Here is a 19,113-nt window from a genome sequence, read left to right as displayed (position 1 = left end):
GCCAAAGCCTTTGACTGTGTGGATCACAATAAACTGTGGAAAATTCTGAAAGAGATGGGAATACCAGAGCACCTGACCTGCCTCTTGAGAAATCTGTATGCAGGTCAGGAAGCAACAGTTAGAACTGGACGTGGAACAACAGACTGGTTCCAAATAGGAAAAGGAGTATGTCAAGGCTATATATTGTCACCCTGCTTATTTAACTTCTATGCAGAGTACATCATGAGAAACGCTGGACTGGAAGAAATACAAGCTGGAATCAAGATTGCCGGGAGAAATATCAATAACCTCAGATATGCAGATGACACCACCCTTATGGCAGAAAGTGAATAGGAACTAAAAAGCCTCTTGATGAAAGTGAAAGAGGAGAGTGAAAAAGTTGGCTTAAAGCTCAACATTCAGAAAACGAAGATCATGGCATTTGGTCCCATCACTTCATGGGAAATAGATGGGGAAACAGTGGAAACAGTGTCAGACTTTATTTTTGGGGGCTCCAAGATCACTGCAGATGGTGACTGCAGCCATGAAATTAAAAGATGGTTACTCCTTGGAAGAAAAGTTATGACCAACCTAGATAGCATATTGAAAAGCAGAGACATTACTTTGCCGACTAAGGTCCGTCTAGTCAAGGCTATGGTTTTTCCAGTGGTCATGGTTGGATGTGAGAGTTGGACTGTGAAGAAAGCTGAGCTCCGAAGAATTGATGCTTTTGAACTGTGATGTTGGAGAAGACTCTTGAGAGTCCCTTGGACTGCAAGGAGATCCAACCAGTCCATTCTGAAGGAGATCAGCCCTGGAATTTCTTTGGAAGGAATGATGCTAAAGCTGAAACTCCAGTACTTTGGCCACCTCATGCGGAAGAGTTGACTCATTGGAAGACTCTGATGCTGGGAGGGATGGGGGCAGGAGGAGAAGGGGACGACAGAGGATGAGATGGCTGGATGGCATCACTGACTCGATGGACATGAATCTATTTGAACTCCGGGAGTTGGTGATGGACAGGGAGGCCTGGCGTGCTGCGATTCATGGGGTCGCAAAGAGTCGGATCCGACTGAGGGACTGAACTGAACTGAACTGAACTGGGTCATAATTTAGTAGCTAATCAATAAAGAAGTAAAACAAGTATGAAAAGGAAAGAGCTTCAGGAAACCATTTAAATCGGATCCCTCTTTCTGTGTAGATCTACAAGTTTTTATCTTATCTTTGGAATGAGATTGCTGTACATTCTTTTTAGCAACCTGTCCCAGCCTTAAAAGTCACCAGCTCTTCCTTGAGAGTGTCCTATATCTCTTTAGCTTGAATAAGCGAGTAAGGAAATATTGTGCATGTTATTTTCCACTGGACTGAAAAATACAAAAAAAGCACTACATAAGTGCTTCCCAGGTGGCTCTAGTGGTGAAGAAACTGCTTGCCAATTCAGGAGATGCAGGAGACTAGGATTCTATCCCTGGGTCGGGAAGATCCTGGGCACGGCAACCCACTCCAATATTCTTGCCTGGAGAATCTTACGGACAAAGGAGCCTGGCAGGCCACATAGTCCATGGGATTGCAAAGAGTTGGACATGACTGAAGCAGCTTAGCATGCCTGCACTACATAAGCATTTGCAATTTAAGATAACAATAAATCCTCAAAGGCCAATAAAATAAAGTCATTCTGTCTCACACTGTGGAAAGTCTTATCTTTCAGCTTTCTACTGGTATCTGGGTAAAGATTATAAAACAGTCCAAATAACTCATCTGCATTTTCTCAATGAATCCACAGAGACCCTGAATCTCTAGGCGGCAGGTCTTATGGGTAGAATGGAGGTCCCTAGGAGGCATGAGGAGCTTTTTAAAGAAATGAGAGAGATAGGCTGTAGTTCTGGGGGCCAGGAGCCAGGTTACATGCCAGACTCAGGGTCCCTGGGCTGAAAGGGATTACTGAACTTTTTAAAAGCTGCAATTCTAATACACTCCAAATGCTGTTCAACAGCCATCTCATAATAAATTTTCCAAGTATGTAACATTTCTTTTGGCATTCTTCCCACTTGATTATTTGACCCAGGGTTGTGTTTTAGAACCTCTGAGTCAGTTTGCACAATTCTGTGGAACAGAACACATTCATTTTGGCTTTTCCTCTTCCTTTCCCTCCCCTCTCCCTGTTTGCACCAAGAACTCTCCGGATATCCTATGACTCAGCATGGCTTCTCAGAGGACCACTACACAGTGAACCCTGGAGTGTTTGCCCCCTGTACTGGGGACAGTGGCTGACACCAGTTCTGAAAGCTTTTGCAGGACCAAAGGCTGAGGGCAGCAAAACTCTCAACTTTGAGCCCCAGGAAGAGTGCTGCCTGGGTTTAAAATGCTATACCACGGCCAGCTACATAATCTGTGGGGCCCAGGAAAAATGTGGAGCCCTCTGCTCACATGCCAGAGGAATGATGTGTTCCTTTCTTCTGTAGTATCTCTTTTGACCAGTCATGGAGATTTTTATTTGCTATTTAGTATCACACTCGGTCCCTGGAGGAGGGCATGGCAGCTCACTCCTGGGTTGCCTGGAGAATTCCATGGACACAAGAGCCTGGTGGGCTACAGTCCTTAGGGCTGCAGAGTGGAACGGGACTGAAGTGACTGAGCAGGCTCGCACGTCACACTCCCTTGGGCTGGGCATTCTCACTGTGAGTGCAAGCTCTCCAGGTGGCTAGGGCTCTGGTTCACCGTCCGGATCCTTCCTGAGTCTATCCCCAGAGCCCTGCCAGGGGACACATCCATAACGTAGTCCCTGCCGGCCACCTTTAGCCTTCCCTCCGTCTCATCTTCCCCCTCACATTCTCTTCTCCCTCCGTCCTTCTTCTCACAATGACTTTTAAATAATTTGGATCAATGAGTTCAGTTCCATGGCATGCTTGTCATCAAAAAGTTGCTACAGTGAACACATCTAAGCTTTCACGCCTGCTTTATCAGCTTTTTTAAGATTCTTTCACCTAATGTTACTTAAACATATTTTGAGAGGTCTGACATATGTATATTTAAGACAATCAAGAAGCCCCTCTCCCCTTTTAAGAAGCACTAGCCCCTAGAGAAGTGAAATAGAAGCAAAAAAGAGTGTCCACTCAATGAATTGATTTTGTTTACAGTTTCCTGAAAGAGCAAAGGAATTCGGCTTGCCAAAGTGTTTTAAACAGCAAAACAGCCTGTCACGGGTTCTCCTTCTGTGTGGGATGGAGCGTCAAGCACGGATGGAAAAAACAGAACCCACATCTTACACACTGTCTTCCTCTCTCCTTGCCTGACCCATGCAGGAGCCATTTTGGAAGCAGCCAGCTTAGATGCAGGGTGGCGGTGGGCTGCAGTCTGGCACGTCTGAGTGGGCCCCTTCTGACTTCCTGAGCAGACAGTCCCAGTCAGCATTTCCCTTGAGAGCTGGACTCTTACATGGCTTTTCTGGATAAGAGAAATTTCACCCGCTTACCCCTTTTCTCCAAAATGCCTTTGTCCTGAATCTTTCAGACAATTCATTTGTCTTCAAATCCAACCCTCATTTACATCCCCATTGTTTTTATAATAATATCCTCCCAAGAGTAATGGTGATAGTGATGTTTACCAAGTGAATGTTCTGTGCCAGCACAGCCTGTTCTCACTTGTTTAATCCTGACAACAACTCTGCGGGTGTCAGGACTAAACAAGTGAGTACCATAAGGTAGCCACTCTTATCATCCTCATATTGGAGAGGAGAAATTGGAGGCACAGAGGGATTCTGTCTGTCAGTGAGTCGCTTGGTTGTGTCTGACTCTTTGTGACCCCATGGACTGTAGCCTGCCAGGCTCCTCTGACCATGGGATTTCCCAGGCTAGAGTACTGGAATAGGTCACTGTTTCTTTCTCCAGGGCATCTTCCCAACCCAGGGATTGAACCCAGGTCTTCCGCATCACAGGCAGATTCATTGTCCAATGTCACAGCCATGACGTGGCAAGGCTGGGACTGACTGCAGAGCCCTGGCACTTCACTGTTACACTATTTTGTCTTCAGTTAAAGGAATGGTTTATTTATTTGATCCTGCATGTTCACATGGGAGGAATTAAAGTGAAAACTGCTGTTGGTATCAGCAACATCAGTAGCAGTAAAGTGTGTCTTACCAACTGAGACCTTCTTTCCACATTTGGTGCTTTAAAAGCCTCTCTTAGGACGGTTGCCATGGTGCACCCTCACAAGAATTTGAGAGAGCCCTAGAGGGGTCCCTAGGGCTTCCCTGGTGGCTCAGGGGTAAAGAATCTGCCTGCAGTACAGGAGATGCAGGAGACGCGGGTTTGATCCCTGAGTCGAGAAGATCCCCTGGAGAAGGGCATGGCAACCCACCCCAGCATTCTTGCCTGGGAAATCTCATGAACAGAGGAGCCTGGCTGGTTATAGTCCATGGGGTTTCGAAAGAGTTGGACACGACTAAACGACTAAACAACAACAATAAAGAGAGGTCCCGAGTTTGTGAAGAGAGGCCCTGGCTCAGTGGTCTTCTTGGCAAACTCAGCTGAACATCCATCAGATGGAGTCTCCAGGCCTGGGAAGCCTCGGTCACAGACACCAGGAAGCACTAGGAGAGAAGAAATGGGTGTTGCCCAAAAGGGCCCCTAGGAAAATTGGAGAGTGAGTTTCCATTTGGTGGGAATATTGTTCAACAGGGAAAGAAGATTGTATAGATCTTATTATGGAGCTCTAGAATTCTGCATTGGGTGGCCAAATGAGATTGTGGGTTTATTTATTTTTCTTTTATTGTGTTGTTTTTATCTGTGGGTAATCCATGAAATTGCCTTCATGTAACCTAAAGACTGCTGGGAACCACTGAGTCCTAGTCATTTTCTCTTTACCCCTCATGAAGGAGAAGAATTCATAAGAAGCCTTGCCAAGCAGAAAGTTAGATTAAGGTACAGTAATTTTGTTATCAGAGACTGATAAAAAACAAGATTTCAATATCCTTATTGTAGACCCTTTTTATTCCAGGTGACTTCCCAAGAGATCTTAGTGCAAGATTTAGGATTAGTTGTTTATTTGTTAACGTGTTGGAGAAATTAGTTCTATGGTGAGTTCTTCAGGAAGGGAACTCCAGTCTCTGTCCTTCTCTTGGAAGTAGGGGTCTGTTTGTCACATGACAGTGACTGCACAAAGGAGATGAAAGGGTTTCAGGTCATGTGGCCCTTTTAAAGGGCTAGGTGGTTTTGTGCTGTGAGAAGAACACTGGCCCTTAAGTTCATCTGGAGCCAAATGTGTTAGACTGGGATGGAGTCGGAGGGGAAGACCTACTAGCTTGTGAACTAGTAGACTGTGAACACATGAGAGTTGAGGGTTTGTGGCTGACTAGAAGAGAAGTGAAGTGAAAGTCGTTTAGTCGTGTCCAACTCTTTGCAACCCCCATGGACTCTACAGTCCATGGAATTCTCCAGGTCAGAATACTGAAGTGGGTAGACTTTCCCTTCTCCAGGGGATCGTCCCAATCCAGGGTTCAAACCCAGGTCTACCACAATGCAGGCAGATTCTTTACCAGCTGAGCCACAAGAGAATCCCAAGAATACTGGAGTGGGTAGCCTATCCCTTCTCCAGCAGATCTTCCCAACCCAGGAATCGAACCAGGGTTTCCTGCATTGCAGGTGGATTCTTCACCAACAGAGCTATCAGGGAAGCCTGACTAGAAGAGAAAGGGGCCCAATATCCTAGCTTGCAGTCAGGACCCTTTTCATAATTAGCCTGTTTGGACCCAGGCTTTCTGCTTGGCCTGATACCAGGGTCTGCTATATCCCAAAACTTGGGGCTGACCCCCCTGGAGGGCTACTGTAAGATAGAAATGGTGGGGGAGGGGCAGTGAGGCACTGTGACCCTCAGCTGCTGAACTACATCATTTCACAGGTGTTCTAATGATTAATATGGAAAACACCCCCACGAAACCTCCTTCCTTGCTGTGGTCATGTGTAGAAACACTGTCTTTCTGCTGAAACGGAGCCTCATAAAGAGTAACTTGTCACAAATATTGGCTGAACCGAGCATAAATAAATAAATAAAACAAGCCTTACAAACTATGGGCAAAGCCAAACTAGAATTATACCCGTTCTTTTTTTAGCTTTCTTCTCTTTTTCTCACTGTCTCCCACCTTTCACTATCTTTTCACTTCTTTCTTTACTTGTGTTTACTCCTAGGTGAGTTCCTATTTTTTGGCCGGCTAGCCATCTCCTTCCCTCTCTGCAGCCAAGCCCTGGGGAGCTGACACATGCAGCCCACTTTAATTTAGGCTATCTTTTAAGAGAACTCCATCTTTGCTTCCAGGGTAATGGGAGTTGATTTAGTAAATTTGACTTTCTCTTTGATTATTCTGGGCTTATGTGGTTTTCTAGTTTTCCTTTAATCAAGCACTGGGAGTTGTGTGGTCTGGGCACCTGTGGGTATAGGGTGAGCCTGGACAATGGTAACCTCCCTGTGCACTAGTTTTCCGCCTGTGAACAGAGGGGTTGCATTAAATGACTTTGTGTGGTCCCTCCCAGCTCTAAGGTTCTTTCATCTATGGTCTGGATCCACTGGCCTGTGACATTTATAATTATCCTTTGGCATTCTGAATATATTTAAAGTATATTTATAGAATTTTGACACAGTTCGAACAGTTGATCACATATCTTGGCCACCACAGGAAGGAGGAGAATTTCATGCTGGACCAAATCAGTCTCAGACACTAGTGGCTTCATGGTTCCATTCAAGAGCTCCAGGGGTGTGTGTATAACTTCCTTAATCACATACCAAATGAAAAAACATGAAATAGTTGCTTTATATTAGGGCAGTTCTTTTTTTTCTACTCACCCTTGAAAAATGCACTGCAAGAAGAGTACTACTGAGGAAGCTTCTAAATAAACACATTAGCTAGGGTTAGGAGGAAGGGCTCTTGCCTGGAAAATCCCATGGACGGAGGAGCCTGGTGGGCTGCAGCCCATGGGGTCGCTGAGAGTCGGACACAAATGAGCGACTTCACTTTGACTTTTCACTTTCATGCATTGGAGAAGGAAATTGCAACCCACTCCAGTGTTCTCGCCTGGAGAATCCCAGGGACAGGGGGAGCCTGGTGGGCTGCCGTCTATGGGGTCGCACAGAGTCGGACATGACTGAAGCGACTTAGCAGCAGCAGCAGCAGGAGGAAGGAGCTAGAGGTGAGATTTGAGGGGTGGTAGATACTTGGCCCTCTCACTGACCTGTCATCATAGCTATCCTAGATTACATATCATTAGGAAAAACTCCTTGATACTAAGGCAATGCATTCCTGGAGGTCTCGGTTAAGCTGAAAATGGCATGTCACAGAAAGAACCCAATAAAACACTAATTCCAATTCCAGTGGCTTGCGATGGATAAGCTTATTGAACTGAATTCAGTGAAAACTTTTTTGCTATTCATAAAGATTCACAAAGGTCTGTTTTGGGTCTTGAGAGACAGCTGGATGAGTAAGGTATGTTACACTTAAGCATGTGGTCTACAAGAGGAGATGTAGGTACGCCACTGATAGTAACACCAGCAATAGAAGGAAGGACGTGCTGGACAGAGGGGAAAATTCTAAAAGGGAGTTCAGCAAAGAGGGTAAACTTAGTTGAGCCTTGAGAAATAAGGAGGAACAAGTATAAAGTCTGCAGTTAGAAGGGATGAGGCAGGGAAGGCCAGAAGAAAAAAGTATTGGGACTTCCTTGATGGTCCAGTGGTTAAGAATCCGCCTTCTAATGCAGGGTTTCAAGTTTAATCCCTGACCGAGGAACTAAGATCCCACATGTGGCGGGGCAAATTAACCTTTGAGCCTCAACTGCTGAGCCAGAGCACCATAAGGAAAGATTCTGCATACCACAACTAGGACCTGATGCAGCCAAATAAATCAATAAGATTACTGTTAAGTATATACCATTTATGGAGAAGGCAGTGGCACCCCACTCCAGTACTCTTGCCTGGAAAATCCCATGGATGGAGGAACCTGGTGGGCTGCAGTCCATGGGGTCGCTAAGAGTCAGACACGACTGAGCGACTTCCCTTTCACTTTTCACTTTCATGCATTGGAGAAGGAAATGGCAACCCACTCCAGTGTTCTTGCCTGGAGAATCCCAGGGACGGGGGAGCCTGGTGGGCTGCCGTCTATCTGGTCGCACAGAGTCAGACACGACTGAAGTGACTTAGCAGCATATACCATTTAAAGAAAAACAAGTAGAAAGAAATGTTTCACCAAAGGGGAAGAGGATGACCAAGGGGAAGATTGGATGAATCTTTCTCATGTATTGAGGGGATTATCAATATTCTAGTATGACTGGATTAATGTATGTACAGATTGAAGAGGAGACGCAGGGAGTAGGGTGGGGTGGGGAGTGATTGTTCACAGCAGTCAGTGCAAATCAAAGAGTTTGCTCTTTACCAAAAAACAGCACTTGCTGAAGCCTTTTGAGCCAAGAACCAAGTGTGACCATAATTGTTTTGGTGCAGTAACGGTTACATGAGTACATTCCTTTGTGATTTGTAGAAAGAGCACCTGGGGGCAATGTGAGAATAGCGTAGAGAGAGAGAGGGCTGAAGTAGAAATACAGATACTGAAACTGTTCCCATGAGAGAGAGGGGAAGCTTGACCTAAGGCAGTGATGGTGGGTGTACTTCCTCATCTCCATTTGTTCTTCCTGGTCAACTCCCTGTTTTCAACCTGCTCTCAGCATGTATGAGTTGCATTAAATGGGCTCCTCGGCGCTTTGGCTTCTAGCTGGGATTGGCCAGTGAGTGGCACTGACAGGAGATGGACGTAGGAGGAAATAGTGACTGGGGCATTTATCGTTCAGTTCTCTCCCTGCTAGGTCACAGGTTGAGTATTCCATCCAGGGCTACAGTTTCTGTCCTGGGCCCTCTCCTACAGCTACAACTTTTGCTGTGTCTTAGTAACCTTTCCCTCCCAGGCTCTTTTAGGCCCAGATTCCCTAATGGCAACCTGTGGTTGTCTGTAAATAGCCTTTTTATGAATCTATGCTCAATTAATCCCATCTGAGTGGGCTGCTTTGTGCTAGGACCCTGATCTATACGGTGGGAATAGAAAAGAGGTAACTGTGAGACCTGAGGAGGTGGAAGGAAAAGGTCTTGACAACCAACTGGATGTGAATGATGATAAGGAAGGAGTGTTCATGGGCCACCTGGAGGCCTTTGTCTTGGACAACTGGGAGGATGGAAATGTGATGGGAAGGAGAGACTGTGGATTCAGTTTGAACGAGTTGACTTTGACACATCCATGGGAAATGATGGGAAGATGCCTGGCAGAGCTGGAAATGTGAGCCTAGTGTCAAGAGAGAGATCAGTGCTGGATTTTGACCTGAGGAAATTCTGAGTAAATTGGTAGCTAAAGTCGTTGGAACCGATGGGCTTTCTGAGGAAAAGAGAATGAAAAAAAGATTTATGATTTCTGCAGTGCTGAGGAGTGAGAGGGAGATGAAGCTGAGAGAGACCTGTGGAGACTCCTGATGAGTGAGTGCCATCACAAATAGGTGAGAACATGCCCCAAAGCGACTGAGATTTCATCAGGGGAGACAGGATGCAGACAGGGACAGGGTTCTGCTCAGTGTTAGCCCAGAGAGAGCCAAGCAGCGGAGTCTCCTGGGCAGACGGGGAAGGTGAATGAGGGCAATGGGCCTACAGGAGGGCCCCACCAGCGACCAAGGGACCTGAGAAATGGGGCAGAAGTCAAATGTCGTTTACTTTCTGGGAGGGCATGATTGCAAGACAGTCTTAGTCGTTCTGTTGTGTCTGACTCTTTGCGATCCCATGGACTGTAGCCCACCAGGCTCCTCTGTCCATGGGGATTCTCCAGGCAAGAACACTGGAGTGGGTTGCTATTTCATTCTCCAGGGGATCTTCCAGAGCTAGGGATCGAACCCATACCTCTTATGTTTCCTGCATTGGCAGGCGGGTTCTTTACCACTAGTGCCACCTGGGAAGGCCTTACTTTCTGGGCCCAGTGTTTCAAATCTTTACTGCGTTGATTACCTGGGTCAAATACAGAGGCTTTATTAACTCAAAGTCCTGTCACTTTAAGTATGGTCTCTTATAGTTCCAGAGAAAAGCCCTAAATTCAGTGAAAGGAAAAAATGACAACAGGAAATAGACCTATTCATATGGAAAATCTTCAAGAGGAGCAGAGTGCTGTCCCAAAATGACTAAAGGAGGCAAGTGTAATCCTGGTTTTGCCTGACATTTGGAATTACCCTTGGTCTTCTCTGAAGGGTAAAGGTCAAAGCACATCACTTCTGAATTTTAGTGCTAACCACAGGGAGTGAGAGGGTGCACGGTTCCTCCAGAGTAAGATTCTTAACATTCTGGAGTCTGGTTACAGATCCTCATTGAAGAGTTGAAGAAATAGTGGACACCTTCCTCAGAAAAACGTATGCTAACGTCCTCACAGACCCACCCATGCAATATCACATGTGATTATAGGGGTCCTAGAAGGGATCTGTAGTGTTAATCTCTCCCCCTTCCCATGCCACATACAAAGTAGGTGCTCACTAAGCATTTATTAAGTATATAAATGTGTGAGGCATTATACTTAGTTTACAAAATCATGAGTCAGAATGCAAATATCTTAGGTAGGAGTAGCTAAGGTTTTAGCACCTATTCATATGAATTCATTTATCATAGTGGTGTTCAACCCTAGCTGGGCATTACAAGCTCCTAGAGGAAGGGAAAACGTTGCAAAAATACTAACAGCTGGGTTGCACCCCAGACTAATTGACTGAAAATAGGTGTGGGGCTTGAGTATCAGTATTGCTTAAAAGCTCTTCATTTGATTCTAATGTGCAGGCAGGATTAAAATCAATGTAGCAGGTAAAAGCCACATCATTTAGTAGAGAGAAAGATTATGTAGATAGTATGCTAACTAAGCTTTCATAGAGGAAATTGGGAACCATAATAAAAACTATAATCTCTTCCAATTACATAGAATATTACATATCACTGTCATGTACACAGTCTCATTCATACCCCAAAGATACACCAATAGTTAAGCCAAGCAGGCATCAGGGACTTTTCTCAGAACAAATCCGATTCTGTTAATGCAAACTCAGATCCTCTGAGCTGAGCACATTTTTCTTTTGATTTTGCAAAATTGCCTCTTGGAGGATAAAAACAGGGGTTCCCACCCACAAAGAGCCCAACTCATTAGATCTGGAGTGGGGTCTGGGAATTTGTCATTTTACAAGCGCTGCTGATTCAATTGCAAGCCTGTGTCCCAAGCAGTAGCTCTAAACTGTGGGTGCAGTGGACAAAGGTGGAGCAGAGGAGGCATACAGGTAAGAATTCCTTGGGGAGATTTTGTCAAATTCACGTACAGGAGCCCCATCCTAGATCGATGGAATCAGAGAACAGAGGTGATGAGAGTGAAGATACAGAAAATGCTTGATTCTGACACCACTGTCACCCCAGCTGAGAACCAATACATGTGGGATGTTTCTTAGTTGCCCAGCCATATTGCCCTGGGGCCACTGCTGCAATGGTGACCTCTGGCCAGAGGACTGAGTGCTGGGCAGGGACTGGCATGGCGGGGTGGCAAGGCAGCTGATTAAATACTGAAAGTATGTAGGAGGGTGCTCAGGGCAGGTGGGGATGACAAAAACAAGCTTTGTTCATTTCAGAGTTTTGTCAGGGCTGGCCCTGCTACAGAGTAACTGAAGCGAAGCTTGCAAGAACAAAAACAGAGTAGTTTCCAAATCACTTCTATTTCCCCTTGATCTCAGGCGCACATGTCAACCCTGAAAGTGCCAGGTGCCCTTCTCCGCCATGTGTGGCACGTGAAAACACCTAAGTGAAACCACTGTCGGGGTGCATAGAATCAGGGGGATGCTGACCACACTTCAGCAAGGGTCTCTTTATAGGGCTGATGGAAATAAACAGTGGGGATGTCTCCATCAGGCATCAAAAGACAGAACGGGCTGGCAGTTTTGTTCAAAGGATGCATAGTACTGCTCTCAAGGACAGAACAGATAACTCTTAGTTAATCAATCCCTTTGAATGATTTCCCGAGACAACACCTCAATAAATGTTACCAGTGGTCATTCTTTCACCTCAGTCTCAGTTTTCCTCTCTTTGAGCTGTAGATTTCTGATTTCTCCAGTTATATGTACTGATACAGACTCCCTTTTGGGATAGCGAGGTAAGTGTCATGAGTCGCTATTTTCAAGGTTCAGAGTAGAACTCAGGATCTCCTGGAATTATTCTGCTTCAGAGGATTTGGAAGGAAGAAGAGACTCATGGTCCAAAGACTCTGAAGGGACTTCTAGCAATTCTTCGAAGAATTATCATGGAACACTGTGAGCCCTCAGCAAGCACTGCTGGAGAGAGTGAGGTATGTCTATATGTGTCTGTGTGTGTGTGTAACAGCCAAGGTGGGCTCTGCCTGATATTCTGTAGCTCCTCCCCCTCTTTACCTTGGCAGGATTTCTTCTCAGCAACTGATGTACCCAAATGCTCCAAAGTGACCCGTCTGCTGTTGCCTTTACGGGTATGGATGGAGGGAGGAGGGCAGCGTGCATATATCTTGCTTGCTCTGTCATACATATAAGTGAAGTGAAGTGAAAGTCACTCAGTCATGTCCAACTCATTGCAACCCCATGGACTATACAGTCCATGGAATTCTCCAGGCCAGAATACTGGAGTGCGTAGCCTTTGCCTTCTCCAGGGGATCTTCCCAACCCAGGGATCAAACCCAGGTCTCCCGCATTGCAGGAAGATTCCTTACCAGCTGAGCCACAAGGGAAGTCCATCATACGTATAAAGCCCACATCAATGCTGGGACTGTGCCTTACAGGTCTGACCTACTCAGAACTGTTAACACTGCTTTACACCATTTACACTTGAGACAAGCCCATTGGCTAATTTCTCACCTGGACTGCCCAGTGGAGAGCTGTTTTAAAGTCTTTATCCACAAGGGTAGGGTCTGCCCCCTTCTTCAGCAGCATTTGGGTGTGTTGAGGCCGGTTGTGGAAAGCTGCCCAGTGGAGTGCTGTCATCCCCTGCAAAACCACAGTCAGAGGGGCTGAGATGAGCACAGGCTATTAGGAAGGAAAGTGGAGTACACACATTCTCCCCAGGCCCGAAGGCATCACCAGATGCGTTGGTTGCTGTCTGTCAGTTCACTTGTTCCTTGAATCATTCATTCAACTGATACTCCTTGGGTTCCTACTTGATGTCAGGCAAACAGGTGCCAAGCATACTATAGGGAATAAGATCAATGAGATCCATGTCCTCGTGGGAACTCCATTGTGGTAGAGGAAGATAGATAATAAATGCAAATAATAACACAAATACAAATAATAATAACACAAACAAACCAAAGGATTTTCAGGATTGTTGAATGCTATAAAGAATGCACCTGGGGTGCCATGACCAAGTAACCACCCCGGAGGTAGGGACTGTTCAACATGGGCCTCTGGGAATCGAGGTAAACTGAAGGTAGAGACCAGCGAGCAACAAGTCACAGAGGCAGACGCTTGTGATCAGAGTACACTGGGATGCCATCTCCCACCACCAGACCAGAACACTGCCTGTTTACTAAAGTATCCCAGAGACTGACCCAGGGTAGATGAAAAGCAGTTGAATGAATGAACGAATGGATGAATAGGGAGAGGAGGAGAGCCATGCAAGGTGCAGTTGGAGAAAGAGGCAGGGCTGATCCTTGGAGCGTGGGATGGGGAATAACCTATATAAGGCATTTGGATTTTATTCTGAAGTCAATAGAAAGACAGTGAAGGATTTTAAGCAGGTGTTGACATGACCTGATTTACACTGTTTAGAAGAAATCACTCGGTGGCAGCCTGGAAATCAGATCCGGAAGAGCCAATCTGGTGAATTCCACCTTCTTTCCTAGCTTAAGGTCACACGTTAGGTATGGTTTCATAATAAAATGAACTTCTGCTGGGAAACATTTGCCAAAAAGAACCAGTAGTATTTGAGAGTGGACTATGAAAAGATGGCCTCTTCTTGCGTATAGCTCACAATTACATGAAATATATCTAAAATGATTCTAGATTAAGGTGCCTGGTAAAGGGAGCAAAGGAAGTGGACAGCTTTCTCTCTTTGCAGTTTTCTCTGCATATAACACAGTGTTACCACCTTGGCCTTCTCTGCCCATCCAAGATGAGCTGAGTGGAGGAGACGGGCTGCAGCCTGGCTAGAAGGGTAGAGCTATTATTATTCCAGATAACACATTAATAATGTTCCAGATAATAAATTCCCTGGAGAATTGAATGGCAACCCACTCCAGTATTCTTGCCTGGAGAATCCCATGGACAGCGGAGCCTGGCAGGCTATAGTCCATGGGGTCACAAAGACTCGGACACAACTGAATGACTAACACACACAGATAATACATGAATATGTATTGCTCTAGAGAGCTTTATGAGTTCTTCTGTATACCATCTCAATCCTCCAAATAACCTTTTGGATTAAATATTGTGGTGAAGTCTGTGGTGCTCACCAAATTCGATTTCCTCTTTCTCCAGGGCACATACTCAGCCTACATCCCCAGTTTCCTGGCAGATAGGTGTGGCCCCAACACTGGGTCCTGACCACTGCCGTGTGAATAGAAAGGATGGAAGAATGGAAGCCCCACTCCTCCAAGGCCTGCCTAGAAAATAAAAACTCTGCAGTCTTTTAGATATTTTCTTTCCTCACCTGGCAACTGAATAGAGGGGAGGCTAAGTCTCAAGAAGGTGCTGGAATCGTGTGATTAAAAAGTCCAGGAACCTGGTTGATGAGACAGGACAGGGTCACCTCATCAACCAGCACTGAACAATGAAGCGAGCAGGAAAAAGCTTTTATTATGTCAGGCACTGAGGTTTCGAGTTTTTGCTATAGCAGTTGGTCAGCGCTGAAAGGTGTCTCTGTCCTTCCCATTTTATGCAAGGGGAAGTTGAGTTCTAGGGAACTTCTCAAGCCTGTGACTGAGCACAAAACTGAATCTAGGGTTTGAGGTTTGTGGGGCAGTGAGATTAGAATGTAAGTCCCCTTGACCAGTTCCACATTCTAAATCATTACATTATGGCCTGCTTTCAAGTGTCAAGTGTCATATAACACTGAGCCTCCAGATACTCTTAAAGATATTTCATGAAATTGGTTCCATATGGAAAATAATAACCATCTAACAACAGTGGAACTTCTCGTTCTTATTCCTGCGGCTGAATATTTACTTGAGGTTCAGAATACCTCAAAGCATTTCAGTGGGTCCTCTTTATTTTTAATTTGGCCCGCTGGAATTAGAAATCTGGACTCCAGGGAATCAGATTCTTTTTATTGTGCAGTGATTACCCCTTTCCCAGAGCTGAGTACCATTTGCTTTAGAATCATTGGCTTCATTTTGACGTGCCACCAGCTCCAGGACTACAGACATCGGAGACAATTCTGAGTTACTGGAGTATAACCTCATGAAGGCAGGGACCTTTTCCGCCTGAGTCCCTGGAACCTAGAACGGTGCCAGGCACATTGTAAACGCTCAGCAAAAGCTTATTAAATGAATGAGTGACTTCTTATTCTTCTTGATGGATTTTTTTGCTTTTGTAAAATTTGGCTTTGCTTTCTAAAATCATTCACACAAGGAAGACAGAACATGACTTCTTTATAGAAAATGAACTTGTCTGCTTTGATCATTGTTATCAACTGTTCAGTTGAAACCTGTTGAAACCTGTGAGAATTCTTGATGAGTCCTCCAAATGAGGTAGATGGCAATCACTATATGCAGAGAGATTGATTTAGCCAGGTGAGAATTCAGCATGAAACTGTGAATTAATTTAATCCTTGTTAGGACACTGTTAAGCCTTGTCTCCTAAAGAGTTTCTAGGCTTTAAGAGTTTTTCTCTTAAAGCAACCACCACCCCTTCTTACTTCCCTGTTGGAAAACCAAACAACAACAACAACAAAACTGAAAACAAAAAACCTCAGCTCCTGCATATTTTGAAAAACAGTGCAAAAGGCCACTACTATTTTTCATATACCTACTTGGTGCCAAGAACTTCATTCACTTCACTGAATCTTTACAACAATCCTGAGAGATAGGTATTTTTAGACTCATTTTACAGGTGAGGAAACTGAAACACAGGTTAAATGATTTCCCTAAGGTCACTGACTGACTGGGTATAAGACAAGTTGGGATTCAAATTGGGGTCCCTCCTACTCTGGAGGAAATTGCTTGTTCCACACATCAAGCTAGTAGCTTTCATTTTCGAAATGAGCTCAGATACTGGACAATTTTTTTCTTTGTGATTTTAGCTGGATTTGGGGTCTTCTCACTTTCTAGAATGGTGATTCTCAAGCATAAGGGTTGCCATCCTGTATTATTATTTATTTCATTTGGCATCACTTCTAGTTTTCCTCTGAAAGTGCAGCTGGCAAATATTTAGTTTAGTAAGCTATTGAAAAAAAAAAATATATATATATATATAATCCCTCCCACCCATCCTCTACCTTGGAATTTGGGATCAGTGTTATAAATCACTGTTGATCCTCTGAGTGGGCCCAAATCAAGACTTGAATTACTCAATTAGTCTGTAAATAATAACACATTATAATATATAATATAAATATGTTGTATATTTATATTATAGTACAAACAGGCTTCAAACATTCATTCAAGTCAAGAGAAATTTCCTGTTGCTATTTTTTTCAGTTGGGCTAATGAGAAATAAAAATACACCCTCTTAGAGTTAGTAATATGAAAACCAAAACTTTCAAAATCAGCTCAAATGCCACTCTTTGCATTGCACAACACACTTGTTCAGGAACTGTTTCCTACAATTGCATCCTTCTTTCAGCTTCTTTAACACTGCTAGCACATCGTAGTTGTGTTAAGACTGGTGGCCATTTAAGGGGCAGACTTCCAGCTTGGCAATTTGTGTCTGCCCTGAGCTGTGACAAGAATTAAGATTTAGCTGTGATGCACTTTAATGGCAGAGGCTGTGGCTTACTCACTATGATATGCCCAAGCACACGGAATGTATTTGAGAAATGTTCACAGGAAGAGTTAATCAGTGAATCGCAGGTTATCCAGGTTCCCTTGGATTCACAGGGAGTATAAAACACCAGAGTCTGTTGAATGCAAGCCAGCCACCTGTGTCTAAACTGTGATGCCCCTCGCTGAGGACCCAACTGGGCCTTCAAAGAATCTGAGAGCTGAAAGTCTAGGAGTCTCTGGAAGATACGTTGCAACACACACCCAGATGGCCCTGGTGACAATAGAATTCTACTTCTTTGAAAAAGAAGGTACATTGGCTCTGAGCGAAGAGTAACTTATATTCATTTAAGAACATAGCTCTCTAGAAAGTTTTGGAGGGAGATGTTAAGTTTTGGTTGACTTAGGAGCCATTTCGAGATTGTTGATAGAAACAGCTGTGTGTGATAGCTGTTGTGTGCATGGCAGGCTGGCTTTGGAACACACTCTGGTGCACATGAGTAATTCTGTCCCTTGAGCCTGTGCCATCAACATTTCAGTAAAGGGCTTTCAAGTCCTATCATCTTCTCAGAACTTTTTTCTTTTTTTCCAAAACCACTGTAACTTTTGTGCTTTATGAAGCAGAAATCTGATTCAGTGTTTAGTAGTTTTCTGTTTCAGAACTGCACTTTTAGACCAGCTCTTGCAGATGCTAAAAGGCACAGAGAAAGAAATGTGTGATGTGGCTGGCTGCTTTGGTTCATCCCGCATTTTGGTGCACTGGGCGATAGAATTCTAGCAGGTGTTTGCGAGATCAGCAAAACAATTCTAGGTCATCTGAAGGATCTAGAAGTTCACAGAAGTCCAGTTTGGCTCTGACATTTTTATATTCACATACTGTTAATTTTGTGACTACCCCTCACAAAAGTTACAGAGGGTCTTCTGTGTACAAAAAACTGGGATAAAGGATATAATTTAAAAGAGTCTTAAAAGAACTTCTAAAACAAGATAAGAAATGCAGTAATGAAAGCCATTTTCTTCAAATTTATGTGGGTAAAAACTTACAATTATAGATCACAAAGATTAGTAAGGTTTTAGCAAAAAATGCTTGTATGTAAATATTACAAATTTCTTCTTAAAATATTTTGGTATCTGTTTTTCAATATAATTTTTTGTAATGCTATGTATTTTATATTATGTAACTTCAAACATTTTTCTGAGAAGGGATCCACAGCCTTCTCCAGTATGCCAGATATGTTCACATTTTGAAACTGGACAAGGACTCCCGCCCTAAAATCTACAATACATTTTTGAAGCTCTCAAATGATACAAAATCTTTTTTTGTTTGAGAGTAAATTTGGAAATAATTAATAGTCACAGGGAGTCAAATCTGGTAAATAAAATGAGGCATTCATTGAGTTGGGTCAACACAACAAAGAGGGAAAGGACAATAAAATAAAATCATATGCCTTTTTCTTGAATTTAATAATTTAATTCTTTATCTAAATATATATTTTAGGGACACTTTATTATGTGCAAGTTACTGAACTAGATTCTAGGGATATAGAGATAAAAAAATACATGATCTGCCTCTAGGACCTTATGGGGAAAAGAGGGTCTGAGGAGAGAGGGAAGTGAGAGCTCCTAAGTAGCACCAGACTCTATTTGTTAAGGTGTTCATTTTTAGAATAAAAATTCTGGTGCATTAAATTTTTTGACTTTATTATTTTACCTTCTGCCAGCTGTAGAGCAAAAAGATTTCTAAAATCAGGGACTGTTTTTATTGATTTTGCCTTTTTTAATGAACAGTCCCTGCTTGTGCTTGAATCCTGGGAATGTTGTAAGTAGATTTTACTGCTAAGAATTATATCCAAAGATTCACATCTGGTTTTGCAACTTGGATTTATTTTCTGCAAGTGCTATTGTAATGTAAGTTTGGATTGTCAGGTCACTCACAAAAATCTACTTATATCAGAATGTGCATTAATATAGGATCAACTATCTATTTTAAATACCATGCATAACAGTGCTTTTCTGGATAAATGCATTCAAAATTCTAATGCAGATGCCAATATTTTATAGTCCCTCTTCATGAGGTGCTTTTCCTGTCAGAGCTAAAACGAAAGCAGGAGAGGTTAGATTCCAGGAATTTAACAACTTAATTCTCTGTGGCTGCAATAGACAAGCCCCTC

The 19,113-nt window shown here is 43.8% G+C and overlaps 1 protein-coding gene across 1 annotated transcript in view; it reads right to left on the bottom strand.

Annotated features, from left to right (window-relative positions):
• The window catches only part of ANKRD55 (ankyrin repeat domain 55), a 111,239-nt gene that overhangs the window by 33,375 nt on the left and 58,751 nt on the right, over positions 1-19,113 (bottom strand). Inside the window, exon 6 of the mRNA XM_068990728.1 lies at positions 12,885-13,013. Coding sequence (XP_068846829.1) covers positions 12,885-13,013 — 129 coding nt within the window. The remainder of the gene's footprint in view (positions 1-12,884; positions 13,014-19,113) is intronic.

This window comes from Capricornis sumatraensis, chromosome 18, assembly GCF_032405125.1.
Source record: "Capricornis sumatraensis isolate serow.1 chromosome 18, serow.2, whole genome shotgun sequence".
Taxonomy (NCBI): Eukaryota; Metazoa; Chordata; class Mammalia; order Artiodactyla; family Bovidae; genus Capricornis; species Capricornis sumatraensis.
Note: the sequence above shows the minus strand (reverse complement) of the source record. Positions and strands in the feature narration are given on the sequence as shown.